This window comes from Lepidochelys olivacea, assembly GCF_965140295.1.
Source record: "Lepidochelys olivacea isolate rLepOli2 genome assembly, chromosome: 3".
Lineage (NCBI taxonomy): Eukaryota > Metazoa > Chordata > Testudines > Cheloniidae > Lepidochelys > Lepidochelys olivacea.
Genome location: NC_140413.1, coordinates 4,589,742 through 4,617,527, shown reverse-complemented (window position 1 = coordinate 4,617,527; position 27,786 = coordinate 4,589,742). Strand labels below are relative to the sequence as shown.

The 27,786-nt window shown below is 50.6% G+C and overlaps 1 protein-coding gene across 1 annotated transcript in view; it reads left to right on the top strand.

Moving 5' to 3' along the window:
• SCARA5 (scavenger receptor class A member 5) overlaps window positions 1-27,203 on the top strand; it is a 138,383-nt gene extending 111,180 nt beyond the window's left edge. The window contains exons 8-9 of the mRNA XM_084622354.1: window positions 17,056-17,250; window positions 26,478-27,203. Coding sequence (XP_084478480.1) covers window positions 17,056-17,250; window positions 26,478-26,614 — 332 coding nt within the window. The 3' untranslated portion in view covers window positions 26,615-27,203. The remainder of the gene's footprint in view (window positions 1-17,055; window positions 17,251-26,477) is intronic.
• The last annotated feature ends 583 nt before the right edge of the window (window positions 27,204-27,786 follow it).

Below are 27,786 nucleotides of genomic sequence, written 5' to 3'. Positions count from 1 at the left end.
CTGGGACCAGATGTTATGGGGAGTGTTTAGCCACGCGTACACAGCTCTCCAGCCCAGCTGGATGTACTGCATAAAGCTGCTAGGTCTTTGCCTTAGCTAGCTGTGATGTATTCAACATAGGCTGGGATGCAGCAGTGGCAGAAGCCAGTGGCCTGGTGGGCTACCAATTAGTAAGTTGTAATAGCATGTGGGAGGAGGCGGGGTTCTGTTTCTTTCCCCAGATCAGTAGCAGGTGGTGGGGCCAATCCAGGAGAGGCTGCATCCAGCCTTCTTTCACCCGGAGGGTTGCAGCCATAACCAGAGGGCCCTGAGGATGGAGGAAGCGATAGGGAAGGGGAGCTGGCAGGAGGGGCTTGACAGGCTCACAAAACCCAGCCCCTGAAAAACACCAGGATGCAGATACAGACTCTGGATTCTTCCACCTGTGGAACCTGCCTCCCATGACAGATGTGCTCCATCAGAGCCAGGAAACAGCCGAGAACTTTCCCAGGGGCTGGACCTAGACTGTGGAACTCACTGCCACAAGAGACAACTCGACCCACGAAATGTAAGACTCATCCCTTTGACTTAGTTTTCCCACTGTACGTGCTTTGTGCAGACACACACGAATGACAGACGCCTCTGTCATCAACCAGAGTTCTTTTTCCTGCCGCTGGGAAGGGAAGCAGAGCGAGAAATTGTTCTCTCTCTTTTTTTTTTTAACTCCTCAGGAAGTGCTCAGACCTGGCATGAATGGGCCCTCTGAGTGGACAGAGTGTGAGCTGGGGCACTGGCAGGGAATAAAGCCTTCTCTGGAAGCATGAAATCACCACTTCCAGGAATGCATGATCCCTCCCCTGCAAGCTGGAGCAGGCTGAACTCTCAAATAGCCTCCTCATGCCTTTGAATGGCTTTTCCAAGAATCCCTGCCGTGCAGAGGCTGGCCTGGAGGAGGGACCAGCCAGAGAGTCCTCTTCTGGGAAATGAGAAATCCCAGAGAGTAACCAGTTCCCTGAAGCGGTTTTTATTCCGGGCGTGGGAGAGGGACAGGAGGGTAAGCCGTGACATTATCTATGGGGCAGAGATCCTGGAGGAGTAAACAGGGCCCAGGGAGTGACACGCTCTCATGCCCTGCGTATGCTTCTGCAGGGACGGGAGGAGTGAAAGGCTGGGAAATAGGGGCTGACTGGGGCCGCAGGACCGCCCGGAGGACAGAAGGCTCAACAGGCAGGAAGCAGTTAGTGCATCAAAAACAAAGGAGCCAGGCCATAGGCACCAACTCTGTGGGTGCTCTGAGGCTGAAGCACCCTCAGGAAAAACAAATAGGGGGTGCTCAGCACCCACCAGCCACAGCTGTTCAGCGGGGGCCGCCTATCGGCTGTTTGGCGGCTGGCAGGAGGCACTCGGGGGGAGCGCAGCGAGTAGCGAGCGGTGGGCGGCGGGAGGGGCAAAGCGGAGGCGGGAAGAGGTGGAGCGAGGGCAGGGCCTCGGGGGGGAGGGGCAGAGCAGGGGCGTGGCCTTGGCAGAAGGGGCGTGGCAGGGCGGGGCCTCAGGGAAGGGGCGGAGTTGGGGCGTGGCCTCAGGGCGGAGCGGGATTGGAGCATGCACCTGGAAAAATGTAAGTCGGCACCTCTGAGCCAGGCAATGAAAGGAGGTTACAGGGCCGGGGTAAAGCGGCCGCAGGATGTGGCCGAGCAACGGGGAGCAGAAAGCCTGAGGCATAGAGGGAAGGGGATCGATGGCGAGGGGCGCCGCCAGGGAGGAGCAGGGCTGAACTGGCCCAAAATGACCAGGTGGGCCACACCTGGGAACCATCCGGGGCTCCAGGTGCGGCCTCTGGAGCTAATTAGTAATGGAGCAGCTGAGCTGGGAGGAGGCTGCTCGCACCAGTGGGAAGGAGGGAGCTGCTGAGAAGAAAAGGAGTTCTCCCTAGAGAAGCCCTACAGCGGCTGAGGCTGGGAGGAACCCCCAGGGTAGAGCAGGCCTCGGCGCGGGGGCAAGCCCTGGGTGAGCCCCAAGAGACCTGCCCGGCTTAGGGCTGCCAGGCATCCGGTTTTCCACCAGAACGCTGGTCGAAAAGGGACCCTGGTGGCTCCAGTGAGCACAGCTGACCGTGCCATTAAAATTCCAGTTGGCAGCGCAGCAGGGCTAAGGCAGGCTCCCTGGCTCTGCGCGGCTCTCGGAAGCAGCTGGCATGTCTGGCTCCTAGGTGCAGGGGCGGCCACAGGGGCTCTGTGCGCTGCCCCACCCCAAGCGCCAGATCTGCAGATCCCATTGGCCAGGAAATGCAGCCAATGGGAGCTGAGGGGGCGGCACCTGTGGGCACGGGCAGCGCGCAGAGCCCCCTGGCCCCTCTGCCTAGGAGCCAGAGAGACATGCTGGTCGCTTCCAGGAACCGTGCGGAGCCAGCTACGCTGCCAACCAGGAGCCATCTGAGGTAAGCGCCGCCCGCCCGGAGTCCACACCTCAACCCGCTCCCACACCCCAACTCCCTGCCCCAGCCCTGAGTCCCCTCCCGCACTCCGAGCCCCTCGGCCCCAGCCTGGAGCCCCCTCCTGCACCTCCAACCCCTCATCCCTGTCCCACTCTGGAGCCCGCACCCTCTGCGGGAGCCCTCACCCTTTCCCGCACCCCAACCCCCTGTCCCAGCCTGAAGAAAGCGAGTGAGGGTGCGGGAGAGTGAGCGACAAAGGGAGGGGGGACGGAGTGAGTGGGGGTGGGTCCTCAGGGAAGGGGCAGGGACCATGGCAGCAAGAGTGCGGTTAGAAAGTTGCCAACCCTAGCCAGGCTCCCTGGGGAAGAGAGACAGTGAGGGGAGCTCAGAGAAGGGAGCTGGCCTAGGTCTCTGGACCACAGCATCCTATAGCTATGACTGACTGGTCCTAGCGATCCCTGATTGGCTCCTGGATCCTATGTAAAACCATGGGGTGGGCATATCAGGAAGTGTCCAGGCAAGAATGTGGATCTCCAGCTCTTTTTTCCCCGCGCTCCCAGCTCTGGCTCCTGATTGATCCCTGGAATGCCATCATGGACCCTGGTACCTGGTATTGACCCTCAGCCGAATGCCTGACTCTGCCTCTGGGTCAGACTTTTGGCCTAACTCCTGACTTTGACACTGGCTCCGACCACTGGCTCAGTTCGGTTATCCCAAGCTCCTGGCACTAGTCCTGCCTATCTTTGCCCAGGGTCCTGACACCTTGAGCCTCCCATCCAAGTGCTAGCCTGGCTCAAACCTGCTCAGCGCTAACCAGAGCGCTGACCAACACAAAATCCTAGCAACTTAGGGCTGGAAGGGACCTTGAGAGGTCATCTAGCCCAGGTCCCCATGCTGAGGCAGGGCTAAGTAAACCTAGACCATCCCTAGCAAGTGTTCGTCTGACCTGTTCTTACAAGCCTCCCAGGGAGATCCCATAACCTCCCTTGATAACCTGTTCCAGAGCTTAACACCCCTTCTCATAAGAAAGTTTTCCCTAATATCTAGCTTAAAGCTTCCATACTGCAAACTAAGGCAATTAAGGAGCAGGCTGACCCAGAGGCGGATTTGAGTACGGGTTTCTTTATTGCGATACTTGTTCCCCTCGACCCAATTGTCGAGGAAGCACTGGATTAGTTACAGCACACTCTCTTTATCTAAGTTAGTATTTAAATTCCTACATTTACTGAAGTGAGCTGTAACTCACGAAAGCTTATGCTCAAATAAATTGGTTAGTCTCTAAGGTGCCACAAGTCCTCCTTTTCTTTTTGCGAATACAGACTAACACGGCTGTTACTCTGAAACCTACATTTACTACAACACCCTAAAACCCTTTACGAAGTAAGAGAAACACCCATACGATTAGTAGACCCACCCCTATCGTTCACAGCAGTACGCATGTTATACAGGCATTGTTACCTTGAAAATACATTTCTTTGCAGTCATTTGTTGCTACAAATTCCCTGAATCCACGGGTTCTCAGGGGAGGGAGGGAGGGGCTGTGACCCAGGGCTCGCTTGTGTAGCTGGGAAAGAAGGGAGGGGGAGATAACACCTCTTTACACAAAGGGGTTGGTTGTTGTTTTTTAGACAACTACTTATGCAGCTGCAAGGCTTATCAATTCTCAACAACAGGGAAGGGAAAAATATGGCAACTTATTTATTAAACAAAGCAATGCTGCCTGTCTGTGCCTTTCTTCCCTAATGCCATGTCAGCCTACCAGCAGCTCCCCAGGTCTTCACTTAACCCTAACATCTCCCAACACTCTCGTCCTGTCCTTGATGGACATGGAGTGCAAACAATCACCGCTCTTTCGGTAACCACCTTTTTATGTATTTAATGACTGTTATCATGTCTCCACCATCTGAGCTGGCTTTTCTCAAGACTAAACAGGCCCAGTGGTTTTAACCTTTCCTCAGAGGTCAGGTTTTCTAAACCTTTGATCATTTTTGTTCTTCTCCTCTGGACTCTCGCCCATTTGTCCACATCTTAAAGTGCGGTGCCCAGAACTGGACACGGTGCTCCAGCGGAGGCCTCACCAGTGCCTAGCAGGGCGGGACGGTCGCCTCCCGTGTCTTACGTCCAATGCACCGGTTAATGTGCAGCATTTGAGAGCACTGCAGTCAGAGGCAATCGAAGCTGCTGTGGGAAGGGCTGACACCCAAAAACCCTCTCTGTCGCCAGAGGCTCACCCTGTTATCATGTGTCCCTTCCTCACATGCGAGCAGCGCTGCAGCCTCCATATCAAAGAGCAAACTCCGACCTGCGTACGATAACGACGGTGGCTTTGAGACATTCTGCAGCAGAAAGTCTTCCTCTAGTGGGAGTGAACTCTTCTGTTCCAGGGCATCAATTCTGTTCCACTTCCTTACCAAGCAGATGGTCCCAATTATCCAGAAGGCGATGATATCTTGGTGCAGCTGTAGAGAATCAGGCCCTTGTTTTCTTAGCCACTCGGGTTTATTTCGCGTTTCCTTTCTTGTTTTTCTTTCTGGGATGGGAGGGGAGCGGGGGTTGGAAGCAATTGACGCAGTAAAAACAAACATGCGAAAGGAATGGAAATCTCAGGGGTTTATTGGGTATGGTGCAGAAGGAACAAATAATCCCCCATGCGCTGGGAAGTTGTTCCAAAAGACACAAGGCCAGACCATTTTGCAGGCAGTAGAATCATAGAATATCAGGGTTGGAAGGGACCTCAGGAGGTCATCTAGTCCAAGCCCCTGCTCAAAGCAGGACTGACCCCAACTAAATTATCCCAGCCAGGGCTTTGTCAAGCTTGACCTTAAAAACCTCTAAGGAAGGAGATTCCACCACCTCCTTAGGGAACCCATTCCAGTGCTTCACCACCCTCCTAGTGAAAAAGTTTTTCCTAATATCCAACCTAAACCTCCCCCACTGCAACTTGAGACCATTACTCCTCGTTCTGTCATCTGCCACCCCTGAGACCAGCCGAGCTCCATCCTCTTTGGAACCCCCCTTCAGGTAGTTGAAGGCTGCTATCAAATCCCCCCTCACTCTTCTCTTCTGCAGATGAAATAAGCCCAGTTCCCTCAGCCTCTCCTCATAAGTCATGTGCTCCAGTCCCCTAGTCATTTTTGTTGCCCTCCGCTGGACTATTTCCAGTTTTTCCACATCCTTCTTGTAGTGTGGGGCCCAAAACTGGACACAATACTCCAGATGAGGCCTCACCAATGTCAAATAGAGGGGAATTATCATGTCCTTCGATCTGCTGGCAATGCCCCTACATCCCAAAATGCCATTGGCCTTCTTGGCAATTGCAGTATGGGCTTCTATACCCATACTAGCTTCAATCAAGCGTGCGTGACTAAAAATAAACCCAGCGCAGACTGGCCCTGCAAGTACACCCCCAGCGGCCCGGGAGTGTGTGTACAGCCCACACCAAGCCCGTGTTGCTGCATCTTCACTGCTATGTTAAGTCTTGAGAAAAGAAGACTAAAGGAGGAGGACCTGGTAGTCTTCAAATTAGATCAAGTCTGTCACAAAGAGGACAGAGATTGATTGTTCTGCACATCCACTGAAGGTAGGACAAGAAATAAATGTCTTAGTCAGCAGGAAGGGAGAGTTAGGTTCAATATTGGGAAACACTTTCTAACTCTCAGGGGAGTTAAGCTCTGGAACAGGCTTCCAAGGGAGGTTGTCACTGGAGGGTTTTAAGAACAGGGTTGGTCTAGGTTTACTTGGTCCTGACTCAGCACAGGGTCCTGACTTGATGACTCCTTGAGGCTCCTTCAAGACCAACATTTCTATGGTTCTCTTTCAGTCCCACTCGTTAGATTCAAGCTAGCACAGCTATGTGCTCCTGAGCTGCAGTGCAGACAGACCCATAGCGAGGGGCAGCTCCTGCCCTGAGGAGCTCACCATCTAAGCAGCTGAGAAAGATAAAGGAAGGATTTTGAGCTTCATTTTACAGATGGGGAATGAAGGTCCAGAGAAACAAAGTGACTGGCCAAGGTAGGAATTGAACCTACAGCTCCTATGTCCTAGTCCAGAGCCCCAAGGCCAGCTACCTACTGCAGGAAGGATGTCCTTAGCCACTTGACTCTTCCTGCCCTTGCCCTGCCCCTGTAGAGGTGCACTGATGATATAATGATGCTTTGCAGCAGGGAGGCAGAGATGGGGTATCTACACGTCTGGGTTTAGACTTTGAGCTTTTTAGATCGTAAGCTCTTCAGTGCAGGCGCCCGGCTTTGCTAGGTGTTTGTACAGCTCCACGCACACTGCTGACCCTGGTGTCAGATGGCCTTGCAGGTGAGACACTGGATGGTGTGTTCCATCCCTCGTGAGCCAGGGCTCTTGTGAGCCGAGGCCAGTTTGTTATTGTCGGGTTGCTCATTTGGGCTGGGCTGGGCTGGGCACGCGGGTTTGTTGTTGCAGGGCAGCTTGTCAGAACGGACTCGCTGGCGTTGGTGTCTTGGGTTTGGTTTTCTTAACCCTATGAATGATGTCCTGGATCTCGCCCACAGACAGAGCGGAAGAGGGTTCTCAGATGCTCCCGTCTGTCTCACTGTAGCTCTGTTACCCGCCCTCGCCCTAAGGCTTAATGGAAATGTCCCCTTCCCAAGAGCCTGTCCCGCTTCAGCCCTGGTCTGCCCTGGGGAGGGCACAGTGAGCACTCTGCCTTTAGCACAGAGCAAGCTTTGAGGAGGCTTATCCCCAGCCAAGCCCCATCCCCTGCACATGGCACGGAGCCATAATAAACCCCCCACACGGGAGAGAGGAGCTGGCCACCGGAGAGACACCTGACTGGCGTCTCATTGAGTGGTACGAGATCTCTCCTCGGCACTGCAGGGAAGGTCCTGTCAGGGGCACCGTCAGGGGGCAGCAAAGGGGCATAGCTGTGGCCAGGCTCAAAGTGGGAAGACATCTGTTGGCACATCTGAACAGCCTGGATCTCCTTGTCTGGAGCCTCCAGACTCCCCCTCTGTCTGGCCAATGGGAGAAGCGGCCGTGGCTGGTGCTCCCCTCCCCTGCTGACCATCACGGTTTGTCCAGAGATGTGCATTTATGGGGCCTTTGCGAATTCAAAGCAAAACTCAGTTTGCAAAGCTGAGCTCAGCGGGGATGGGCTGGGCACTAAGAGCCCTGGAGCGGGTCTGCTCCGCTGGGAAATACATGCCCTAGTTCAGGCCAGATCATGGCACTCTGGAGTCCTGGGCGGGCAGGGGCCTCTTTGGGAACAGCAAAGCTTCTTTCCTCCCCCCGCCCTAAGCCCCTAGAGAAGCAGGGGTGTCCCCAGCTCCTCCCAGCAGCTGGAGTGTTTCTGGTCGAGGGTTGAGTCAGGCAGGCAGCCCTCTTCTTCTGCCAGACCGGTGTTGGTGCAGGGGCCCTGGAACGCTGGCTTTTAGGAGCCAGCACCCCACTGAGACACATGAGGCAGTTCCCCTCCTCTCAGAGCCATTGCTTCGGGATCTCTGCAGACTGGAGCTATGTCTGCCCTACGAGGGAGGGGAGTGATTCCCCGGCTCGCATACTCAGGCTAGCTCCCATCGAGCTAGTACACGTATAAACGGCAGTGCAGCCGTGGTAGCACGGGTACCAGAAGGGGAGGCCCAGCTGAGCCATGCCGCACACAAACCCGCCGGCAACCGGTGGGTACGTAATTGACGTGGCTGAGGCCTGCCGCTGCTGCCCGTGCTCCCGCGGCTACACTGGGATTTATACTCACGCTAGCTCAGCAGAGGCACCCGAGCAGGGGAATGCCCCACCAAGCTCCGAGTGTAGACGTAGCCTCAGGCGGGCGTCCCTGTGTTGGTGACGCACAAGCCACATTTGCAACCGCGACGGTTAGAAACTGGCTTTCCATTCAACTTTCTTTTTCAATGAAATCATGTGACTCCCGGAGTTTTGGGGCCTGTAGTGTCTATGGCTGAATCCAGCTGCTGGACATACCAAATACCTCCGGGCGTGCCGTTAATGTAGACACAGCCGCGCCATCTCCGGAGTAAAATGGTTACACGGTAGTGAAAATGTGCCGATGGTTAAAAGCACGAGCCTGCTTAGGTATTTGGTTCTCAGTCGCCTCCTAGTAACAGTCACAGATGTGATGCAACGGCTCCAGGGAAAAGATCCTCTTTTCTGGCCACGAGTTTCTTCTCAATAGGACACAAGGCCATAAGCAGCCAGCACTCCCCAGGGCCCCGGGCTCGCCAGGGGTCCTCAGAGCAGACATGTGAATGGTTTCAAGATGTCTCGAGCCCACTGTATTTCACAGGAAGCACAGACCTCACCAAGCTTGACAGGCAATGACTGGTCACAGAGCTTGCTTATACACACCAGATGTGTCCATCGTAAGGTCCTTTAATGCTCTGCCAGGTATGGCTGAGGTTAGCTGAAATAGGGTATTTACACTATCACGCTGTCTTTGAAGTCCAGTAAGGGTCGGTCTGTTAAGTGTCTCTGCATCATACTGTTTTGCTAATTGCCTAACCCGAACATGTAACAACATGGTCATCTGGCTGTCCGTTAGTTACAACAACTGGCCGTGGTTGATTTGGAATTTTTGAGTCGTCTTCTTGTTCTGAATCTGCTATCGGAAGAGTTTGCTCTGTTGATTGTTCTTTCTGTGGAACAAACTGTAGATGTTGAGGGTTTCTACTGAACTCTCCATTGTTGGTCTCAGTTACACATGATCGGGTGCTGAATTCTTTCTCTTTATGACAGCTGGAATTGTCCGTCCTTTTTCTCCAACCAGTTTGGCATGAACACGGTCACCAAGTTCTAGACCTGGCAGTTCTTTGAGTGACATAGGTAGTAAAAGTGTGCGTTAGCTCTTGTAGCCTTTTTATCCAATTTGGCAACTCTTTTCATGTCTGCCCACTTGGAGAGAGAATCTTTTCCAAAAGTTGGAACAGTAATTTTGAGTTGTCTTCCCATCAGGAATTGTGCTGGACTATATCCAGTAGCCACTATTGGTGTGGATCTGTGACTCAGAAGAACGGGAATGGATCTTCCCGCTGTAGGATTTTCTTGGCTGTCTGTACAGCTCAGTCTCTCTGTTTGCTTGTGGGTAATGTGGGCTGCTAGTAATCAAAATCATATTTCATTCAGAATGACTTAAATTCTGCTGCAGTGACTTCTGGTCCATTGTCCATCACTAATTGTCCTGGAATACTGAAGTGAGCAGAAGTGCACTTCAGTTTCCCAGTAACACTGTGATACATTACATCGTTCAAGTACATTATTTCTGTATATCTGGAAAAATAGTCCACTACAACCAGGTAATGATGTCCTCTGAATTCACATAAATCTGCAACTCCTCTTTTTCAAGGTCTCTCTGGTAAGGGTGTTTGTACGCTGTACAGTGCAGCATTGTCTCTGAAGTTGATTTGTACTCCACCTCCTCTCAAAAGTCCAAGATCATCAAATACTCCATTGAGTTCTTCTGCCTTTCTCACTAGGCCCATCCTGGCTGCCATGCTGTGGCTGAGCAGGCTGTTGATCTGCGTTCTTTGATCACAGGGTCCTTTAACCCTGAATGCAAAGCTTTTGTCTTTGTAAGTTGTTTCTGTGATGACCTGGCCCTTGCAGTTCAGAATCCCTGCAGGGCTAGTCAGAGCTGTGTCAGGTGACTCCAGCTCTGGGAGGGGTTGAAGGTGATTATAAGTTATTCTCAGTTAACTGTGTGTCAGCTCCTGAATCAATTTTAAAGTCAGTAGTCTTGCCATGACTATTCAGTTTCACTCTCCAGGCAGGATCTTTTATGTCATCACAGGTGATAGATCCCAGAAACAATGGCTCTAGTCTTGAGTGTCTGTAAAAGGATCAACTCCCTGACTGCTTTGGTGCAGCAAACAGCTGCAGAATGTCCATATTTCGTGCATGTATCACACCATGCGCCTCTGGCTGGACATGCATCATTGATTGGAATATGACTTTTCCCATTCCTTCGGCATATAAGCTGGAATTTGTCCCTCTCAGCCTGGGAGTTCTCTCTCCTTGCCTCAGGAGTTTTACAATAAGGACTTTTAACACTCAAGTATCTGTTTCTAGCTTCTAAGCTAGTTCCAAGTTTTTCAAGTTGCTCCTGGCTGTTGTTTGACTAATTGATTCTGACTGCTTTGCTGTCTGCATAGCTCTGGCTAGGATTGAATCTCTCTTCACTTATAGCTGCTGTGAAAAGTTTCTATCTGCTAACCCAATAGCCAGCCTGTCTCTGATATTTTCATGTTTTGCATTCCCAAAATCAGTTTTCAGTCAATGTATGCAGAGCTCTTATAAAACATTCAACATTTCCCTCCCTGGTTCTTGGATTCTCTAGTGAAAACATACTCTTCCATAAATCTATTTCTCTGAGTATGCACCAAACCTAGCCAGAAACCTTTCATGGTCGCTTTGTGACTGTCTTCAGTAAAGGGATTTAAAGTAGGGCTGTCGATTAATCGCAGTTAACTCACATGATTAACTCAAAAAATTAATTGCACTGTTAAACAATAGAATACCAATTGAAATGTATTCAATATTTTGGGGTGTTTTTCTACATTTTCAAGTATATTGATTTCAGTCACAACCCAGAATGCAAAGTGTAAAGTTCTCACAGGCGTTCGCATGGCACTGTTGAGGCTGGTGTTGCAAGATATTTACATGCCAGATATGCTAAAGATTAATATGCCTCTTCATGCTTCAGCCATCATTCCAGAGGACATGCTGATGACATGCTGAAGAGCATGCTTCCGTGCTGATGACGCTTGTTAAAAAAATAATGCATTAATTAAATTTGTGACTGAACTCCTTAGGGGAGAATTGTATGTCTCCTGCTCTGTTTTACCCGCATTCTGCCATATATTTCATGTTATAGCAGTCTTGGATGATGACCCAGCACACGTTGTTCATTTTAAGAACACTTTGACTGCAAATTTGACAAAATGCAAAGAAGATACCAATGTGAAATTTCTAAAGATAGCTAAAGCCCTCGACTCAAAATTTAAGAATCTGAAGTGCCTTCCAAAATCTTAGAGGGACGAGGTGTGGAACATGCTTTCAGAAGTTTTAAAAGAGCAACACTCTGATGAAGAAACTACAGAACCCAAACCACCAAAAAAGAAAATCAACCTTCTGCTGGTGGCATCTGACTCAGATAATGAAAATGAACATGTGTCGGTCTGCACTGCTTTGGATCATTCTCGAGCAGAACCCGGCATCAGCATGGATGCACGTCCTCTGGAATGGTGGTTGAAGCACGGAGGGGCATATGAATCTATAGTGCATCTGGCGTGTAAATATCTTCTGACGCCGGCTACAATAGTGCCATGCGAACGCCTGTTCTCACTTTCAGGTGACATTGTAAACAAGAAGCAGGTAGCAGCATCTTCTGAAAATGTAAACAAACTTTTTTGTCTGAGCGATTGGCTGAACAAGAAGTAGCACTGATTGGACTTTTAAGCTCTAAAGTTTTATATTGTTTTATTTTTGAATACAGTTTTTTTGTACATAATTCTACATTTTAAGTTCAACTTTCATGATAAAGAGATTGCTCTGCAGTACTTGTATTAAGTAAATTGAAAAATACTATTTTTTTTATTTTTTACGGTGCAAATATTTATAATAAAAAATGAATATAAAGTGAGCACTGTACACTTTGTATTCCGTGTTGTAACTGAAATCATGTAGTTGAAAATGTAAAAAACATCCAAAAATGTTTAAATAAATGGTTTTCTATTATTGTTTAACCGTGCGATTAATCGCGATTAATTTTTTTAATCACTTGACAGCCCTAATTTAAAGATATGCTATGGGGAAGCGAGCAGAGCATAAATTAGAGAAGATACCCTTGTCTCTCCGGTTTCTGTGTGGAGCTCGTTTGCAATGTGAAATCTTGCGAAATCTTGTTTCCAGTCTGTCCCTTGGGAAGGTCTGTCAAAGCTGAAGTTCTCTGGGGCATTGAAGAGCGACATGTTGATGAGATTGTGCAGCCTGTGTTGCTGTATTCCTTCTGCTTCTGTTCTTAGTTTATGCCTGACTCCATGTTATGCTCCTGTCCCAGATAAGGATTGGCTACAGAGCTTGCTTATACACACCAGATGTGTTCATCATCAGATTCTTTAATGCTCTGCCTGGTACGGCTGAAGTTAGTTTAAGTAAGGTCATTCATACACAGCGCCTCCTCGTGGCTGGGCTGTATAATACAGTTTAGCAATCTGTTACAGCTTAGTGGGTAGGGGTCACATGGGCGTACGACTTTGGAGTCTGTACATTCGTGACACGTCGCTTCCAGTCTCAGCCTGAGACGTGCAGGTTTAGGCCAAAGGGGAGCGTTCAGAAGATTCATATCTTGGGTTTCTCTGGCACAGTCCAGCTGCTGCTAGTTTAGAGGAGTCAGCCCATTTGGATCAGGGAGTTGGGAATTTGGATTTGTTGGCTGGCAGGGTACATCAGTGTTGAATGTGATACCAAATTTGGACTGGATTGAGCTGATTACCTGGAAGTTTTAAGCTGTGACCACAATAACAACAAAGTGTTGGATACAGAAGAGTCACTTCACCCAGTACCTAAATGCCACCACCTCTGGGGTGGAACTCAGCAGCTGTTTAGCTATGCACAGCAATTTAGGGCAGGAAGTGATGAAGAATCCCATACCCAATTGCAAAAGACCATTCTTTTAAGCACACCTTTGGGATGATTTGCATAATTCACTTGTGGCTTCTCCACTCATGAGCAATCAGAGAAATGTCGGGCTGAAAGGGACCTCGAGAGGTCATCGAGGCCAGCTCCCTGTGCTGAGGCAGGACCAAGTAAACCTAGACCATCCCTGACAGGTGTTTGTCCTGCCTGTTCTTAAAAACCTCCAATGACGGGGTTTCCACAACCTCTCTTGGAAGGCTAGTCCAGAACTTAACTCCCCTCCGAGTTAGAGCATTTTCCCTAATATCTAAATCTCCCTGGCTGCAGATTAAGCCCATTCCTTCTTGCCCTACCTTCCATGGCCGTGGAGAACAACTGATCCCCATCTTCTTTACAACAGCCCTTCACAAATTCCTTAGCGCTAAATTCCTTAGGGTTCTCAGGTCCCCCTGACTCGCCTTTTCTCAAGACTAAACAAGCCCAGCATTTTTTTAACCTCTCCTCACACGTCAGGTTTTCTAAACCTTTGCTCATTTTTGTTGCTCTCCTCTGGCCTCTCTCCAATTTGTCCACTTCTTTCCCGAAGTCCGGCACCCAGAACTGGACACAGTGCTCCAGCTGAGGCCTCCCCAGTGCTGAGTAGAGTGGGATAATTACCTCCCGTGTCTTACATACACCACTTCTGTTCATACACCCCAGTATATTAGCCTCGTTTTTTTCAGCTGCATCACACTGACTTATATTCAATTTCTGATCCACTATATTCCCTGATCCTCTTCAGGAGTTTTACCACCTAGCCAGTTATTTCCCATTTTGTGATTGTGCATTTGGTTATTTTTTCCTTCCTAGGTGAAGTACTTAGGCGCTGATCTAAACTGAATTTCATCTTGTTGAATTCAGACCAACTGTCCAGTTAATGTTGCCATCCCGCACTCAGACCAGTGAAATATCTGTGCCACACAACAACATTATTATGTACCCTTTATATTGAGAGAGAGCAACTAGTGTAATTTGAGCATTTCTAAATGGTCAGATCCAAGGGTGCCGGAACGGGGGGGGGGGGGTCAGGGGCCATGGCCCTATCACTTTTTACCTGCCTTAAGGGTGAGCGATGGGAGAAAGGGGCAGAGAGGAGCAAGCGGGGGCAGAGCCTCGGAGGAAGGGGCTAAGCGAGGGCAGGTCCATGGTTCAGACATCAGTGGCCGCTCCACTTCTAGGGAGCTTCCGGTGCTCCTGGTCAGATCCCAACCCCTCTGAGCCTGTCAGAAATTGGAGACTGTGTCCTTCTATATCTCCAGCAAGGTGGGATGCTTGCAATGGAATCAAAAGCCATATTGAAACTTCCCTGTTTCCAGGCATTGTTACATACCTGAAACTCAGCCCAGGTCTAGCAAAAGGTTCTCAGAGATTCTTAATTTGAGTGAATTTGAGCCCAGTTTCCAGTGGACCCTGGAGTCAGTCAATGGTCTCATGTCAAAACCAGGGGGAGATCATGGTTTTAGAGCAAAACCAGGTGGAACATGGCTCTGTCCAGAGGTGACATGTGGGGGGATACGCGGGGGGTCACGTGCCCCGCCTCCACCCAGATTTGCTGCTTGGCTTGTACTGAGCATGCTCCGTAACATCTGCTGAAGCATCTGCCCTCCCCCTGCGCCCTCCCCACTGTTGTCAGGTATGGGTCATCCCTGGCTCTGTCAAATGCGTTCTCTTGGTTCTTGTGGGGTCAACTCAAAGTGACATGGGAAAGCGTACAAACCCAGGAGCGCAAAACCACCACCAGATTTGGCACAAGCCCCAGCCAACCCAGCACTGCCGAATCTTATGCATCTCTCCTGCCTGCTCTCAGATTCACCACCTGACCTGGACGTAATGCAAAGGCAGCAATCCCTGGACTGGTTCCCCTCTTCTGCCTGCTCACAATGGTGCTTTACAGGAAAACATGTCTTAAGCCACACCCCAAGGGACCCGCAAAAAGGTGGAGACTTAGTCCAGGTGGATCTTAACGAGGTGTCAAACAAATTGGGGTTGGAACCTTTGGGGCTACTTTCAAATGGTCGCTTACGGCGGGGGCCACTTGTTTGGTGCTGGGAGACCCTTCACTGCCTACCTCAGTGATACTCCGACTGAGGCTCGGGAGCTGCAAGTGGCTCTTTAATGTGTCTCCTGTGCCTCTTTGCAGCACAAGATATTAAAACACGGTGTGACTGAATTATTAACCAGTCTACGTTATTAACCAATCGGGATGTTTTTACTATGATAGTGACCAATTGTAGTTGATAAAATAATAATACTTAGTCATTTTGCTGTGAGAATACTATATCTGCAAAACCTAAATATTTCCCTGTCCTGCTACATGACTATATCGCACTATAGTAAATGAAACAATGAATTAATACAACTGCAGCTCTTTTGGGGAATGCTGATCACTAATTCGTCTCCTGAACCACTGAGGTTTGAGTCTCACTGCCCTATGACAGGTTTCAGAGCAGCAGCCGTGTTAGTCTGTAGTCGCAAAAAGAACAGGAGGACTTGTGGCACCTTAGAGACGAACCAATTTATTTGAGCATCTCCAACCCCTCCTCCTCTGGCCTATGACGTCTACATTCGTGGAAATGTGGCCATTTAACACAACACCCTGGCATGGGTCACCGGCACTCGGGACGCACTAGGGATTCCACTGAGGATCTCTGGATCAAAAATCATGAGTCTGTAATACCAGAGCTAAATGAGCCAGCTGTGTTAGTGCAAAGCCATTGGCAGGTTCAACACCCGCTGTGTGGCCCGGCCACATGAGGGAGACAGTGGGTGAGTGAGGGTTGTGTAGCCATGCACATTAGGGCGGTCTTGGAACTGGTTTCCTTTGAAAAAAATTGACAACAGCTAAATACTCCACACTGCTCTCTTCTCATTTTTTCTATATTTTTCCCCCGGTTTTCCACTGGAAACTGGGAAACTGAAAAAAAAGGAGTTTTGGGAATTTGAACATTTTTGCAAATTTATCAGGGGTTTCTTGCGACCAGAACACTAAAAGAAGTAGGCCAGTTGGGCACAATGGTCCGATCTTTACTGAAAAATTGGAATCTGAAAATGGTTTTGGCGGGAAAAATGACTTTTTTTTTAAATCCCTTTTTCAGTAAACCCCGCCCCCCCCCAGAGCTGTCAGAATTTCCAGTAGAAATGTCCATTTTGACAAAGCTGTCTTTACGCTGAAAAAAGGAAGGTTTCAAATGAAAAAAACTAACCAGCTGCGATTTAAAAGCAAAAAACCTCCCTTTCCTTCTTTCCGGGACCCACTAATTGCAACCTCAGAATCGAATGTGGATGAGACAGTCACAGAGCGAATCCAACCGTCCAGAGCCTCTCTTCTGTCATCCAGATCCAATTCATATCTAATCCCAGATAATGAGATTTGGGGAGTGTTTATTTCAATTTATTTTAGCGCTGCAGGAGGCTTTGCTTAAGGTTGTCTCCTCTTTGGCCTGATTTCTCTGCTGTGTGTGTTCCTCAGTCTTTCCCCGGCCAAATAAGCTGCAGTGGCCCCAGGCTTCTCCCCTCCCGAAAGAGAAGGAAGGTCATATCCAATGGGAGTGGGAGAGGAAAGGAGTCAGAGAGAGGGAGTGGAGGCAGGGAAAGGGGGGAAAAGAAAAGGGAAAAGACCTCATTAAAGTGGTTGGAAGTTCTGCCTTTGACTTCAGTGGAACCGGCATTCCACTCTTGGTTGATTACATAGAGCCAGACAGATGCACCGCGGAGGTCAAGGCCATTGAGTTGAGTGGGAGAAGGATCAAGTTGATAGGAGCAGGCTTTGGTCCCCCAGCGGAGGCTGTGCCAGACAGTGTACTTGGTACTACGAGTGCTGTAAGCTGCAGGGGGCTGGAAGGACCGGGGTGCTCTGGTCTGGGGCGGGTAAGAACAGGGGGGAGGTTGAGAGGGGTGCTTGGAAGAGCTCCTGGCACTCTCTGTAGGGAGGGATGGCCCCAAAGGAGACACTCACCATCTGCTCTGCGTGTCTCTCTTCCCGACAGCCGCCATCGAGGAGGAGCAGATCCGGCTGGTGAACGGCTCCGTCCCCCACGAGGGGCGGGTGGAGGTGTTCCACGACCGGCACTGGGGGACAGTGTGCGACGACAGCTGGGACAAAAAGGACGGCGACGTGGCCTGCAGGATGCTGGGTTTCCGAGGCGCCGAGGAGGTGTACAGGATGGCCAAGTTCGGGCAAGGTAAGATGGCGAACTGTCCGCCGCCCAGCGTGGGGGCCTCCTCCCCTCAGCTAGAGGCCAGGGGCAGCACTGGACATGGCTACCAGGCCCTGCCAGCGTGCCTCACCCTGACCGGCAGCCGCCACCACAAGGGGAGTTTCATCTCCACGGTCCATGCAGCTCTTGGCTTCTCTACCGAGGCTGCCAGTGACAGCGATAGCTATGAGCTGTCCAGGACTGTCCTTCGCTCACCACGATCTATGTTGTTTTATAGAGCTGAGCTGGAGGTTTCTAGGACAAAGGTTGGGAAGAAAGAAGGGGAAGCAGCAGCCAGTGTCGGCTTTCACCCAGCCTCCCCCGGCCCTTTCAGTGCTGGGAAAGTCTCAGACACTCAATCCCCAGAGCACTTTTCCTAGGGCAGAGTTTTTCGACAGGCAGGGTTAGGGGGTATGCGTGAGAGAAAAGCAAGCGCCGGGGAAAGAGCTGGGCTTGAAACGGCCATGAAACGGCCCAATTTTCAGTCACTCCAGATTCCCAGTGGCAGCCTGAAGGCTCCCCCTGCCCCCATCTCCTGAGCCGTTCAGTCCTGAGGCTACTTTGCTTTGCTATCCCCAAGCTGGGAGGCCATGTGCCATCCAAGAGCTTCCAGTCACAGGAGGAAATCCACGGAGAAAATAAACCAAACTTGTTTCCAAATAAACCCTGCCGAGCATCGGCGGGTTCCGTGCCAGAGGGACAGGGGATGCTCTGGTGGTTTGAACTGTTGTCGTTTTGGGTTGGCTCCCACTCCTTCCTCACCCCAGGCCTTGGGTTCTGCAAATATTTTGACGTTTGCCTGAAGGTTTCTGTGAAAACAGATCCCTGGCTCTTCTCCAGCCCAGCTCTTTCCCCGGCGCTTGCTTTTCTCTCACGCATACCCCCTAACCCTGCCTGTCGAAAAACTCTGCCCTAGGAAAAGTGCTCTGGGGATTGAGTGTCTGAGACTTTCCCAGCACTGAAAGGGCCGGGGGAGGCTGGGTGAAAGCCGACACTGGCTGCTGCTTCCCCTTCTTTCTTCCCAACCTTTGTCCTAGAAACCTCCAGCTCAGCTCTATAAAACAACATAGATCGTTAGCAGGAATGAGCCACATGTACCCTCCTGTTTAGTGGGTTTTCACACCTAATAAATCAGTAGGTTTTGGAGAGGAAATATTAGCTAGCCTGGCACCAGCTCTCAGTGGCCTGCCTTGGCTGGACTGTTGTGTAATTGACCAGGTTTCTTGTGGGAGCTCTTGATTGGAGATCAGCCCCCTACGGGACTGATGTGTCGACGTTCAGATGGTCTCTGTGGAGCAAGTCCTCCGTTGTGATGCTGCGGTTCCTTAGGACCCTTTGCAGGAGGGACAGTTGCACTGGGATTTTCAGTGGATCCCAGAGGAGGTGGATGCGCCTGCCGCCAATTGAATATCTGTCAGGCACGTGAGCTACCAAACTCCCATAGACACCTCTGAAAATCACCACCTTCTGCCATAGAGTGGTCAGGCCTAACCACATAGAGCCTACTGCTCATAGGATGTGGATGTTCTCAGAGCCTTTACCATATGCAGAGGCCCAGCCACAAACCCTGCCCATTTATCTGGAGCAGAAGCAGAATATAGTCAGAAGGAAACACTGAAATACTCATTTCTGGATCCGTAAACCACTGCTCCAGAGATGGGCAAAACCAGAGGGCAGTTTAATTTTGCAACGCTTTGCCAGTGAATCACAAAACTCAGGCCTGGGGTGGTTTTGAGCCACATCCCGTTTTATCCAACTCTCCCACAGCTCAGGGCAGGGGCCCTTCAGCCGATCAGCTCTGTCTACCCCTGTGAGGCAGGGCAGTGCTATTATCCACATTGGATGGATGGGGAAACTGAGGCACGGAGTGGCTAAATGGTCACACCAGGGATTGAACCTAAGTCCCCAGCTGGTGCCCTAACCAGTAGGCTACTCTTCCTCTCCCGCAAGCAGTGCTGATGTTCATGCTGCTAGGCATACATGCCCCGTACTCCCACATCCACTCCAAACATGACACCTTCTGCACCCCGACAAAAACACCTCCAATATACACACAGCCCATACCCACAGTTACTCCCATACCCACCAACACAATCCCATCTACACACAACCCCTGCCACACACATACAGATTCTGCTCCCAATACCACAGAAATGGAAAGGACAGAAGCAGGACCAAGTGAACCCAGACCACCCCCGGCAGGTGTTTGTCATGCCTCTGCTTAAAAGCCGCCCGGTCACGGGGATTCCACAACCTGCCTATACACACATACCATACACAGCATCAGTTCCAATAAACACAACCCTGTATAGACACAGTTGCCCCTTATGCACAGCCCCATAACTCCAGTACACACACACACACAGAGGAACACAGGCGTGCAACTCCAGATCGTGTTGCTTCCTGGCTGGTGCCCCATCTCTTGACCAGCCGAGCGTGCATCTGGCCTGCCACAGACAAAGGCCGTGAAATGGTTTCCACCAGGAACAGTAACCAGCTGGGGCTCGCCCGCTGGCAAACGCAAAGCCCTGGTTTGGAGGGAGCCAGCCACGCGGCTGTCTCCTGTGTCAGTGTTTAGGCCAGAGTGAGATCCGAGAGCCGGTTAGCTGTTAAGCCCCCCAGCTGAAGTGGGAAATTAGATTGCAGGGAGTGCTTGGTCTGTGGCGCTTTCAGCCGCCATTGGAACAAATGAAGTGAAACAGAGGGGAAAGCACACAGAGAAGCAGCGTCACCCAATGGGTAGAGCACTGGGCTGGCCCTCCCAAAACACAGCCTCCTTTCCTGCCTCTGCCACTGACCTGTTGTGTGACCTTGGGCGAGTCACTTTCTACCACACCTGTTTAGATTGTAAACCATTTAGGGCAAGGACTGTCCCTCGCTTGGGGGGGCAGTGGGGGGGAGGGTTGCAGCAGCTAGCACAAGGGGCTTTGATCTTAGCGGGAGCCTGTAGGTGCTACGGCTGTAATAATACTGTGAGTTCTGGGTTTGTTTTCCACAGCCTGAGGTCTGGTCCACGGGCTGGATCCAAGGCTTGCTGAAGTCAGTGGAAGTCTTTCCACCCACTTTGGAAGTTGAGGGTTTGACCCACGAAGGGTATCTCCGGCCCCCGCTCATTGCTCCCAACCGACCCAGGCCTAAAAGCAGACACAGTCTGTGCCAAAGGCCCAAAATAAGGAGCACTAAACAATTATCCACTTAGGAAACTGAAAAGTGTCTCTGGATTCCTTCCCTCAGTAACTCTCTCCAGCCTCAGACCCATGTCTCTTTATTTGTGAGGGTGTGGCAAATGTAGGGAGAACACAGAAAGTATCCCATGCACTAAGGCAGTAGAAGATGGCAGGATTTTGCCAACCCCTGTAACACCCTGGGGAGGAGGTAAATAGTAGTATCCCCATTTTACAGATAAGAAAGATATTGACATCTAACTCCCATTGAAATCAAAACAGCTGGGACCTGGGCAAGGCGACAGAACAAGTCACAGGATGAGAGCCCAGGAGCTCCTACCCCCCCAAGCACGCATGCAGGCCATTGGACCTCAATTCATCTTGCTTTTGCCATCCTTTTCGCCCCCACCCCTCTCACACCTGCAGCTTCCCCCTAGCAAAGCACCCCAGCCCATCGTCATTTATCAAATCGAGCTGCGGGGAGCTAATCCCGAACATCTGGCAAAACTCACGGTGATTTATTGTGGCACATAGGGAATTTTTCCTCTTGACACGATCGTAAAGCCCTGAAACCCATGCAGAGCGGAAGGACAGCTCGCTCGCTAGCCATCTGTTGTTTTAGCCCAGAGGTGACTTTGTGGCCAAAACTAACTCATCTCTCCCATTAATGCCGTCCATTTCCTTTCTTAGAAGGGGTTTTATCAGCTGCCCTTCCCTCTTGGCGGGGAAAATAAAACAATGGCAAAGAAATTGGCGGAAGTTTTCCCTGATCCGTTTTAATAAAAGAACAGTCGCATCATGGCCCCTAATTCTAGGAAAAACCCCACTGAGGCCGTCCAAACATTTCGTGTCTTAGCGTGTTTGGCTTGAACAGCCTGCGTTGTCAGAGACCATACTTGCCACTTAAAGAGGCAGCGTCCCTCTGCTGAGGTGTCTGAACTGACCTTCCTTGATGTGTGTTTCTCCTCTGTAAAGTGACAATATGGATATGGCATCGAAGGGACCCGTCTTTCTCGCGTCTCCATGTTCCCCGGATCAAACCTGCTCCATTTCCAAGTACAGACCTGTTCACCGCCAGCCCTGCGAATGCGGCCCCGGGATCTTTGAGTCAAGCTGGGGTCTGTCCAGCTGGAAAGAGTCCTCAATTAGGACTCAGTTAACAAGTCGCTTGATGACGCGTGAGCCAGGAAAGAATGCGGCTCACTCTTCTGCAGGGCAAATGGGAATAAAACAGAGTACAAGCTTAGCACTGAGGACCTGATTTAGTTGGGGATTGGTCCTGCTTTGAGCAGGGGGTTGCACTAGGTGACCTCCTGAGGTCCCTTCCAACCCTGATAGTCTAGGATTCTCTGATTCTGCTACCCTTACTCACTTAGAGTAGTCCCTTAGGTCCTGATCCAAAGTCTGGGAACCTATCAATGGGCTTTGGATCGGGCCCTTACTGCCCCTTGCAATCAATGGGATGACTAGCTGGTAAAGTCTGCTCAGCTTGAGTCAGCAGGTCAGACCCTGAACGCTCCTGAGGAGCAGATCTGCTGAGTAAGAAGAGGGTCGCTGTTTCTTTTTCTTTTTTTTACAGTCACTTTTCTGAGCAGAAACACACTTTAACAGGGGGAGGTAAATCTACAAGAAGAACAAAGACAGCAAGAGCCAATCACAACGCGGAAAGACAGCATGGATCCCTGGCAGATGGAGCTGGTCCCCTGGGGAAGTACCTACCAGGAAGCAATGTGCCACACCGGGCTTTGTGCCTCTCTGTGCCATCGGGGCGGATCTGGGTCTGACTCTTTAGCAGAGCTGGACGGGCAATGGACTTTCAGTCCCCCAGGAAAGCCGGACATTTTGAAATTTGTTTTTCTTTTGAGTTGTGACGAAAAATCGAAATGTCCGAATTCTTCACAGAGTGGACTGTCAGTTTCAGAAACATCAAACCGTTGCATTGTGAGAACTCTGAAACAGTATACGATCATATCCAACGTAACACACACCATAGCCGCTGAAGTTCATATGATACTCTCATATAAAAGTAAAAAAAGTAAGACAAAATGACCACGTCCAAATGAACCTGTTTTTCCTGACAGCAGCGAAATGTTTTGACATTATCAAATCAATTCAGTTTGATCCGGGGTGGACAGGAGACGGTCCCAACCCCAGGTCCCCGGCACTGTCTGCCAAGGAAGAGCCTTTTTAGACTGCTGGGGACTCCAGACGTCGTTCGGGATGTGTCATGGGCTCTGAAGCCCGCCCCCTTCCTAGACCTCACAGCCCGAGCTCCCACCCAAATGGCAACTTCAACGCACAGTCTCTGCAGCCATTCTTAGCACAGTAGCACGGGCCTGGGTCTGTTGCGCCAGGTTTGGAGGCTCGCTCCCGCTTGCTGTGAAGACATTCCCTGGAAGACCAGACCGTCCACCGTCTCCGTGGCCATGGCCTCACCACCCCTCCCCTGCAGCCAGCGCCCCCGTGGCCCAGGCTCACGTGCTGGTCGGACGTGCCAGCTCTCGAGGCTGTGCCATCTGCACGTGGGACTCCCGCCCCTCCAGCTCTCGGAGAAGCTGGGGCTCAGGGCGAGATGGCTCCTTCTCAGTCTCTCTTGCGGGGGCCAAGGGGCATCGCAAACAGAATGACAAACACGGAGGCCTTGCCAGGCAGGTTAGAGCCCCGTGCGAGCCGGTTCCTCCGAGCTGAAGGCTGGGCCGAGAGAGAGATGACACTTAAGTTTTTCCAAACGCCCTAACTAAAGCCCAGCAGTCTCCTCTCTGAGAGGACTCCTGCTGGGTGACTACAGCGTGAACAGACTCTCCTGCCCCGCGCCGGACAAAGAGCTTGGCCTGAGCTCGGTGTCTGGCGCTCCACGCTGGGCAGCCAGCAAGGGCCACGGGGGCTTTTCCTTCTTGCCAGCATGTGTGGTCGTCTCCGGGGGGCTTCGTGTCAGGAAATGTCTATTCTTCGGTGCCAAGAGACCGAAGCTAATGCCTCTAGCAGGGTCAGGCTGGTGTAGTCACTCGGTCCAGCCACCAGACGGAGACAGGCACACATGTGCCAGGCCAGCATGGTACATGTGCGCAGGGAAGAATGATCTATTTATTCCCCTACCTATTTGCCGGTCACTTATTTCACGCTCCCGAGGCTATGCCCACTGCACCTGCTGGCACCTATTAGTCTCGTAATTTGACGAGCTGGGTCCCAGCAGCAAAGTCGAGGCCCATGTCTGAACGTCCCCAGCGTTCGTCGGGATGTGGGCATCGGAGGCCTGTCACAGAGAAGCAAATGAGTGCAAGTGACACTCGCTCTCTTGCACTTAACCAGGCTGGGCGCCCGTGTGGTTTTGATCTCTCTGCTCTGTAATCAGATCCCGCAGCACGGCATGTGGCTCATCGCCAGGCTGCCTCTGATACCGTCCAGCCCTGTTCCCAGGGATGGGGGGCCAAGAGGCCCTGACACATACAAGCTCAAAGGAACATTTGGGCGTGGGACCCCGCATCCCACCGTTCCATTCCACTCAAGAAAGAGATCTTGGACTCATTGTGGACAGTTCTCTGAAAACATCCACTCAATGTGCAGCGGCAGTCAAAAAAGCCAACAGAATGTTAGGCATCATTAAAAAAGTGACAGATAAGACAACAGAAAATATCGTATTGCCTCTGTATAAATCCATGTTACACCCACATCTTGAATACTGTGTGCAGATGTGGTCTCCCCATCTCAAAAAAAGAGATATTGGAATTGGAAAAGGTTCAGAAAAGGGCAACAAAAATGATTAGGGGTATGGTACAGCTTCCGTCTGAGGAGAGATTAATAAGACTGGGACTTTTCAGATTGGAAAAGAGACGACTAAGGGGTGATATGATGGAGGTCTATAAAATCGTGACTGGTGTGGAGAAAGTGAATAAGGAAGTGTTGTTTACTACTTCTCATAACACAAGAACTAGGGGCCACCAAATGAAATTAGCAGGCAGCAGGTTTAAAACAAACAAAAGGAAGTATTTTTTCACACAATGCACAGTCAACCCAAGGAACTATTTGCCAGAGGATGTTGTGAAGGCCAAGACGATAACAGGGTTCCAAAAAGAACTAGATAAGTTCATGGAGCATAGGGCCATCAATGGCTATTAGCCGGGATGGGCAGGGATGGTGTCTCTAGCCTCTGTTTTCCAGAAGCTCAGAATCGGCAACAGGGGATGGATCATTTGATGATTTCCTGTTCTGTTCATTCCCTCTGGGGCAACTGGCATTGGGCCACAATTGGAAGACAAGTTTCTGGACTAGATGGACCTTTGGTCTGACCTAGTATGGCCATTCTTATAATCTCGTTACCAACCAAGGCAGGAGTGTTTAACCCTGACAAGGGAGAGTCTAGCCTCTCTGGGACTCTCTCTGTTCCCAAAGATGCTGGGGCTCTGAGGAATTCATCTTTCTGGTTTTAATGAGAGATGGGCCAGAGGCACACTGCCAGATCTGAACACCTCTGAATTCTGTGGGGAATCAGATCATAGTCAGGTCATCTGTTCAATCCTGGTCAACATAAAAACCCTGGATCTGAGTCCCTTATAGCAGAGCTTTGTGTCTTGGCCTCATCAGTAGGTTTACTCTCAGAGTTAGAGAAATTTGAGTTTAAGCACAGTTCCAGTATGGTTTGCATCTTAGAGTTTCACACAGCTCGTAATTGGACTGTGGAACTCACTGCCACTGGATTTGTTGTTGAGGCCCAGAGTTGAATGTTGAGCAAGACACAAACAGAAACTGGACATTTAATAGGTTACAAGACTATTCCGAGCTATCCTAGTTAATGCTAGCAAAATTTTGGAAGGGATATAAAACCTCATGCTTCAGAGTTTATGCCAATCTCTATTAGGGATCAGGATGAGATCTTCACAGGGGAAAGGTTATTCCACATTTGCCTTCTGCTGGATTTCTTGCTCTTTTTTCAGAAGCTTCTGGTGCCATCACTGTCAGAGACAGGACATTGAACTAGACGGACCCCGGTCTGATCCAATCTGGCAAAGCCTATGTTCCTGTCAACCTATGAAATGGAAAGGAGGAAGACGTGGTCTTTTTTTTTTGCTTCTTTAGGATGGATGATGAAGGCCAGAAAGGTTTCACTTTTGCCCTTCAAAATAAAATAAGAACATAAAAAGAGCCAGACTGGGTCAGATCAAAGGTCCATCTAGCCCAGTGTCCTGTCTTCCAACAGTGGCCAGTTCCAGGTACTTCAGAGGGAATGAACACAACAGAGCAATTTATTGAGTGATCCATCTCCTGTTGTCCAGTCCCAGTTCTGGCAGTCAGAGGCTTAGGGACATCCAGAGCATGGGGTTGCATCCCTGACCATCTTGGTTAATAGCATTAAAGGGGGTCTCCCTACCTGTTCTTTACATTACAAATTCAAACCCTGACAGACTCTGTGGATAACTAGAGATCTGGGAGGCTAGTGTGGAAGTGAAAGCTGATTAATTCAGAAGGGAAGTGATTTTTATTCAGACCATTAACAACTCTTTGCTTTTTGCTTGATTTTGTTTAACACATATGTAGCTCAAACACTATGGAGAAAAACTCTCTTTGTTAAAGACACAGCAGCCCTACCCTTTTAACTAAAGGCCTAGCTAGCTCCAATTGCACATAGAATCATAGGACTGGAAGGGACCACGAGAGGTCATCTAGTCCAGTCCCCTGCACTCAATGCAGGGCTAAGTATTATCTAGACCATCCCTGTGGCTGTCAGCTAGCCCTCCAACACACACATTCTGGACATTCCTGTTCTTCTTAATTTAAAGAGGAAGCAGGAAAAAGCTTTTGAAAAGGCAATCCAGGCTCTCTTAGTACATCAGAAAGAAGCAAACCTGCCAATTCTCCCCTCTGCGGTGATCTCTCAGAGGTGGCTGCCTATCAGTGGTGGGTGACACGATCTTTGCAGGCCAGTGCTTTGTGATGCTGCTGCAGGCAAGCTGCTGGGTTTGGAGGTTTAAGCATTATCCCGGAATAAGACCAGGCTGTTACTGGAGGCAGCCTGGCATTGCAGCTAATGTTGCTGTCCCAATGTTTCCTCAGGTATCGGTCGGATCTGGATGGACGACGTTGCCTGCAAAGGCACAGAGGACAGTCTGTTTCAGTGCAGCTTCTCCAGCTGGGGGAAGAGCAACTGCGGCCACGCCGAGGACGCTGGATTGAAGTGCCTCACCCAGTGACCTCAAGGACAAGCCGCCAGTGAGAAGCCAGATTATCCCACTGGGAGGGGGCTGTGCCGAGAGAGAGGGACACACTGAGAAATGCTGCAGCAACCACCCCGTATATCCTTAGCCCAGCCACCTGCTCCAGGGTGACTGAGCATCTGCCTTTTGCCTCCGGGCTCACTGCAGAGTCTGTTGTCTTCTGATCTGCTGTGACTCCTCTCCCGTGTGCCCCACTCTCCTGGGTAATATTAGCAATTCCTGTAGCCTTCCCCCTCCTTGCCTTGTCTGTCTCTTGCTCTCGCTTCTAGACCAAAGTTAAGGCTGCAGACCCATTATCCCTAGCCACCCCTTCTCCTTTCTCCAGCCCTGTAATATACATGGGTATTTTAATAGCAGCTGAGATGCATCATCTTGCCGCGGGCTAGTAGGACTGGACTGTGAGACCAGTGCAGACTCCAAGGTATATACGACGAGGAGCGATTGCACTTAGGCTGGCCGGAGACAGACGTAGTCTACTGTTTAGCTTTAGCAAGCCAGCGAACCAGCCCCAGCCTATGCGTCCTCAAACATTTTATTTGAGAAATAAATGTCTTTTTTTATTCTTCTCGAGTTCCCCACATTGCACCCCGTGGAAAGCAGAAGGCAGATGACTGGGGCCCGCGGGGAGTCGCCAGGCGCCAGTCACAAAAGTCTACGCAAGCGAAGCCGTTGCTGAGAGAGATTCCTTACTCGTTACACCTGATGGGTGCAGAGGGTGCATCAGTTTATTTCAGCCCAGTAATATCTGACCTTGCTCTCTTTTTTTATAGCTAGTCGTGGCCACATACATAGAGAAACCAGAGTTGCTTCGGCTAAAGGTGTAACTCCATGAGCTGGTTAAGCAGCAAGCTGTGATAAACGTGGTGACCAGCCACTAGGGGGAGACACACTCTCACACGCTGAGCCGCTGTCTTAGCTGCCTAGCGTTACGTGCCACGGTACGGCCATTCGCCGGCTTGCCACGCAGCTGCCACGCGGCTCCCATCCTTGCCGTGTGACCCTGTGCCCGCCCAAAGGAGGGCAGTCCCACAGCATGGCTGGTCAGTGGCCAGGCAGCCTGGAAACGACCTCATGGACCATTCCATAGTCGCTGTGCTGAAAGGAGCTGGCAGCCCAGTAAAAGAACCGTGTAGAAAGACACCAAGCCC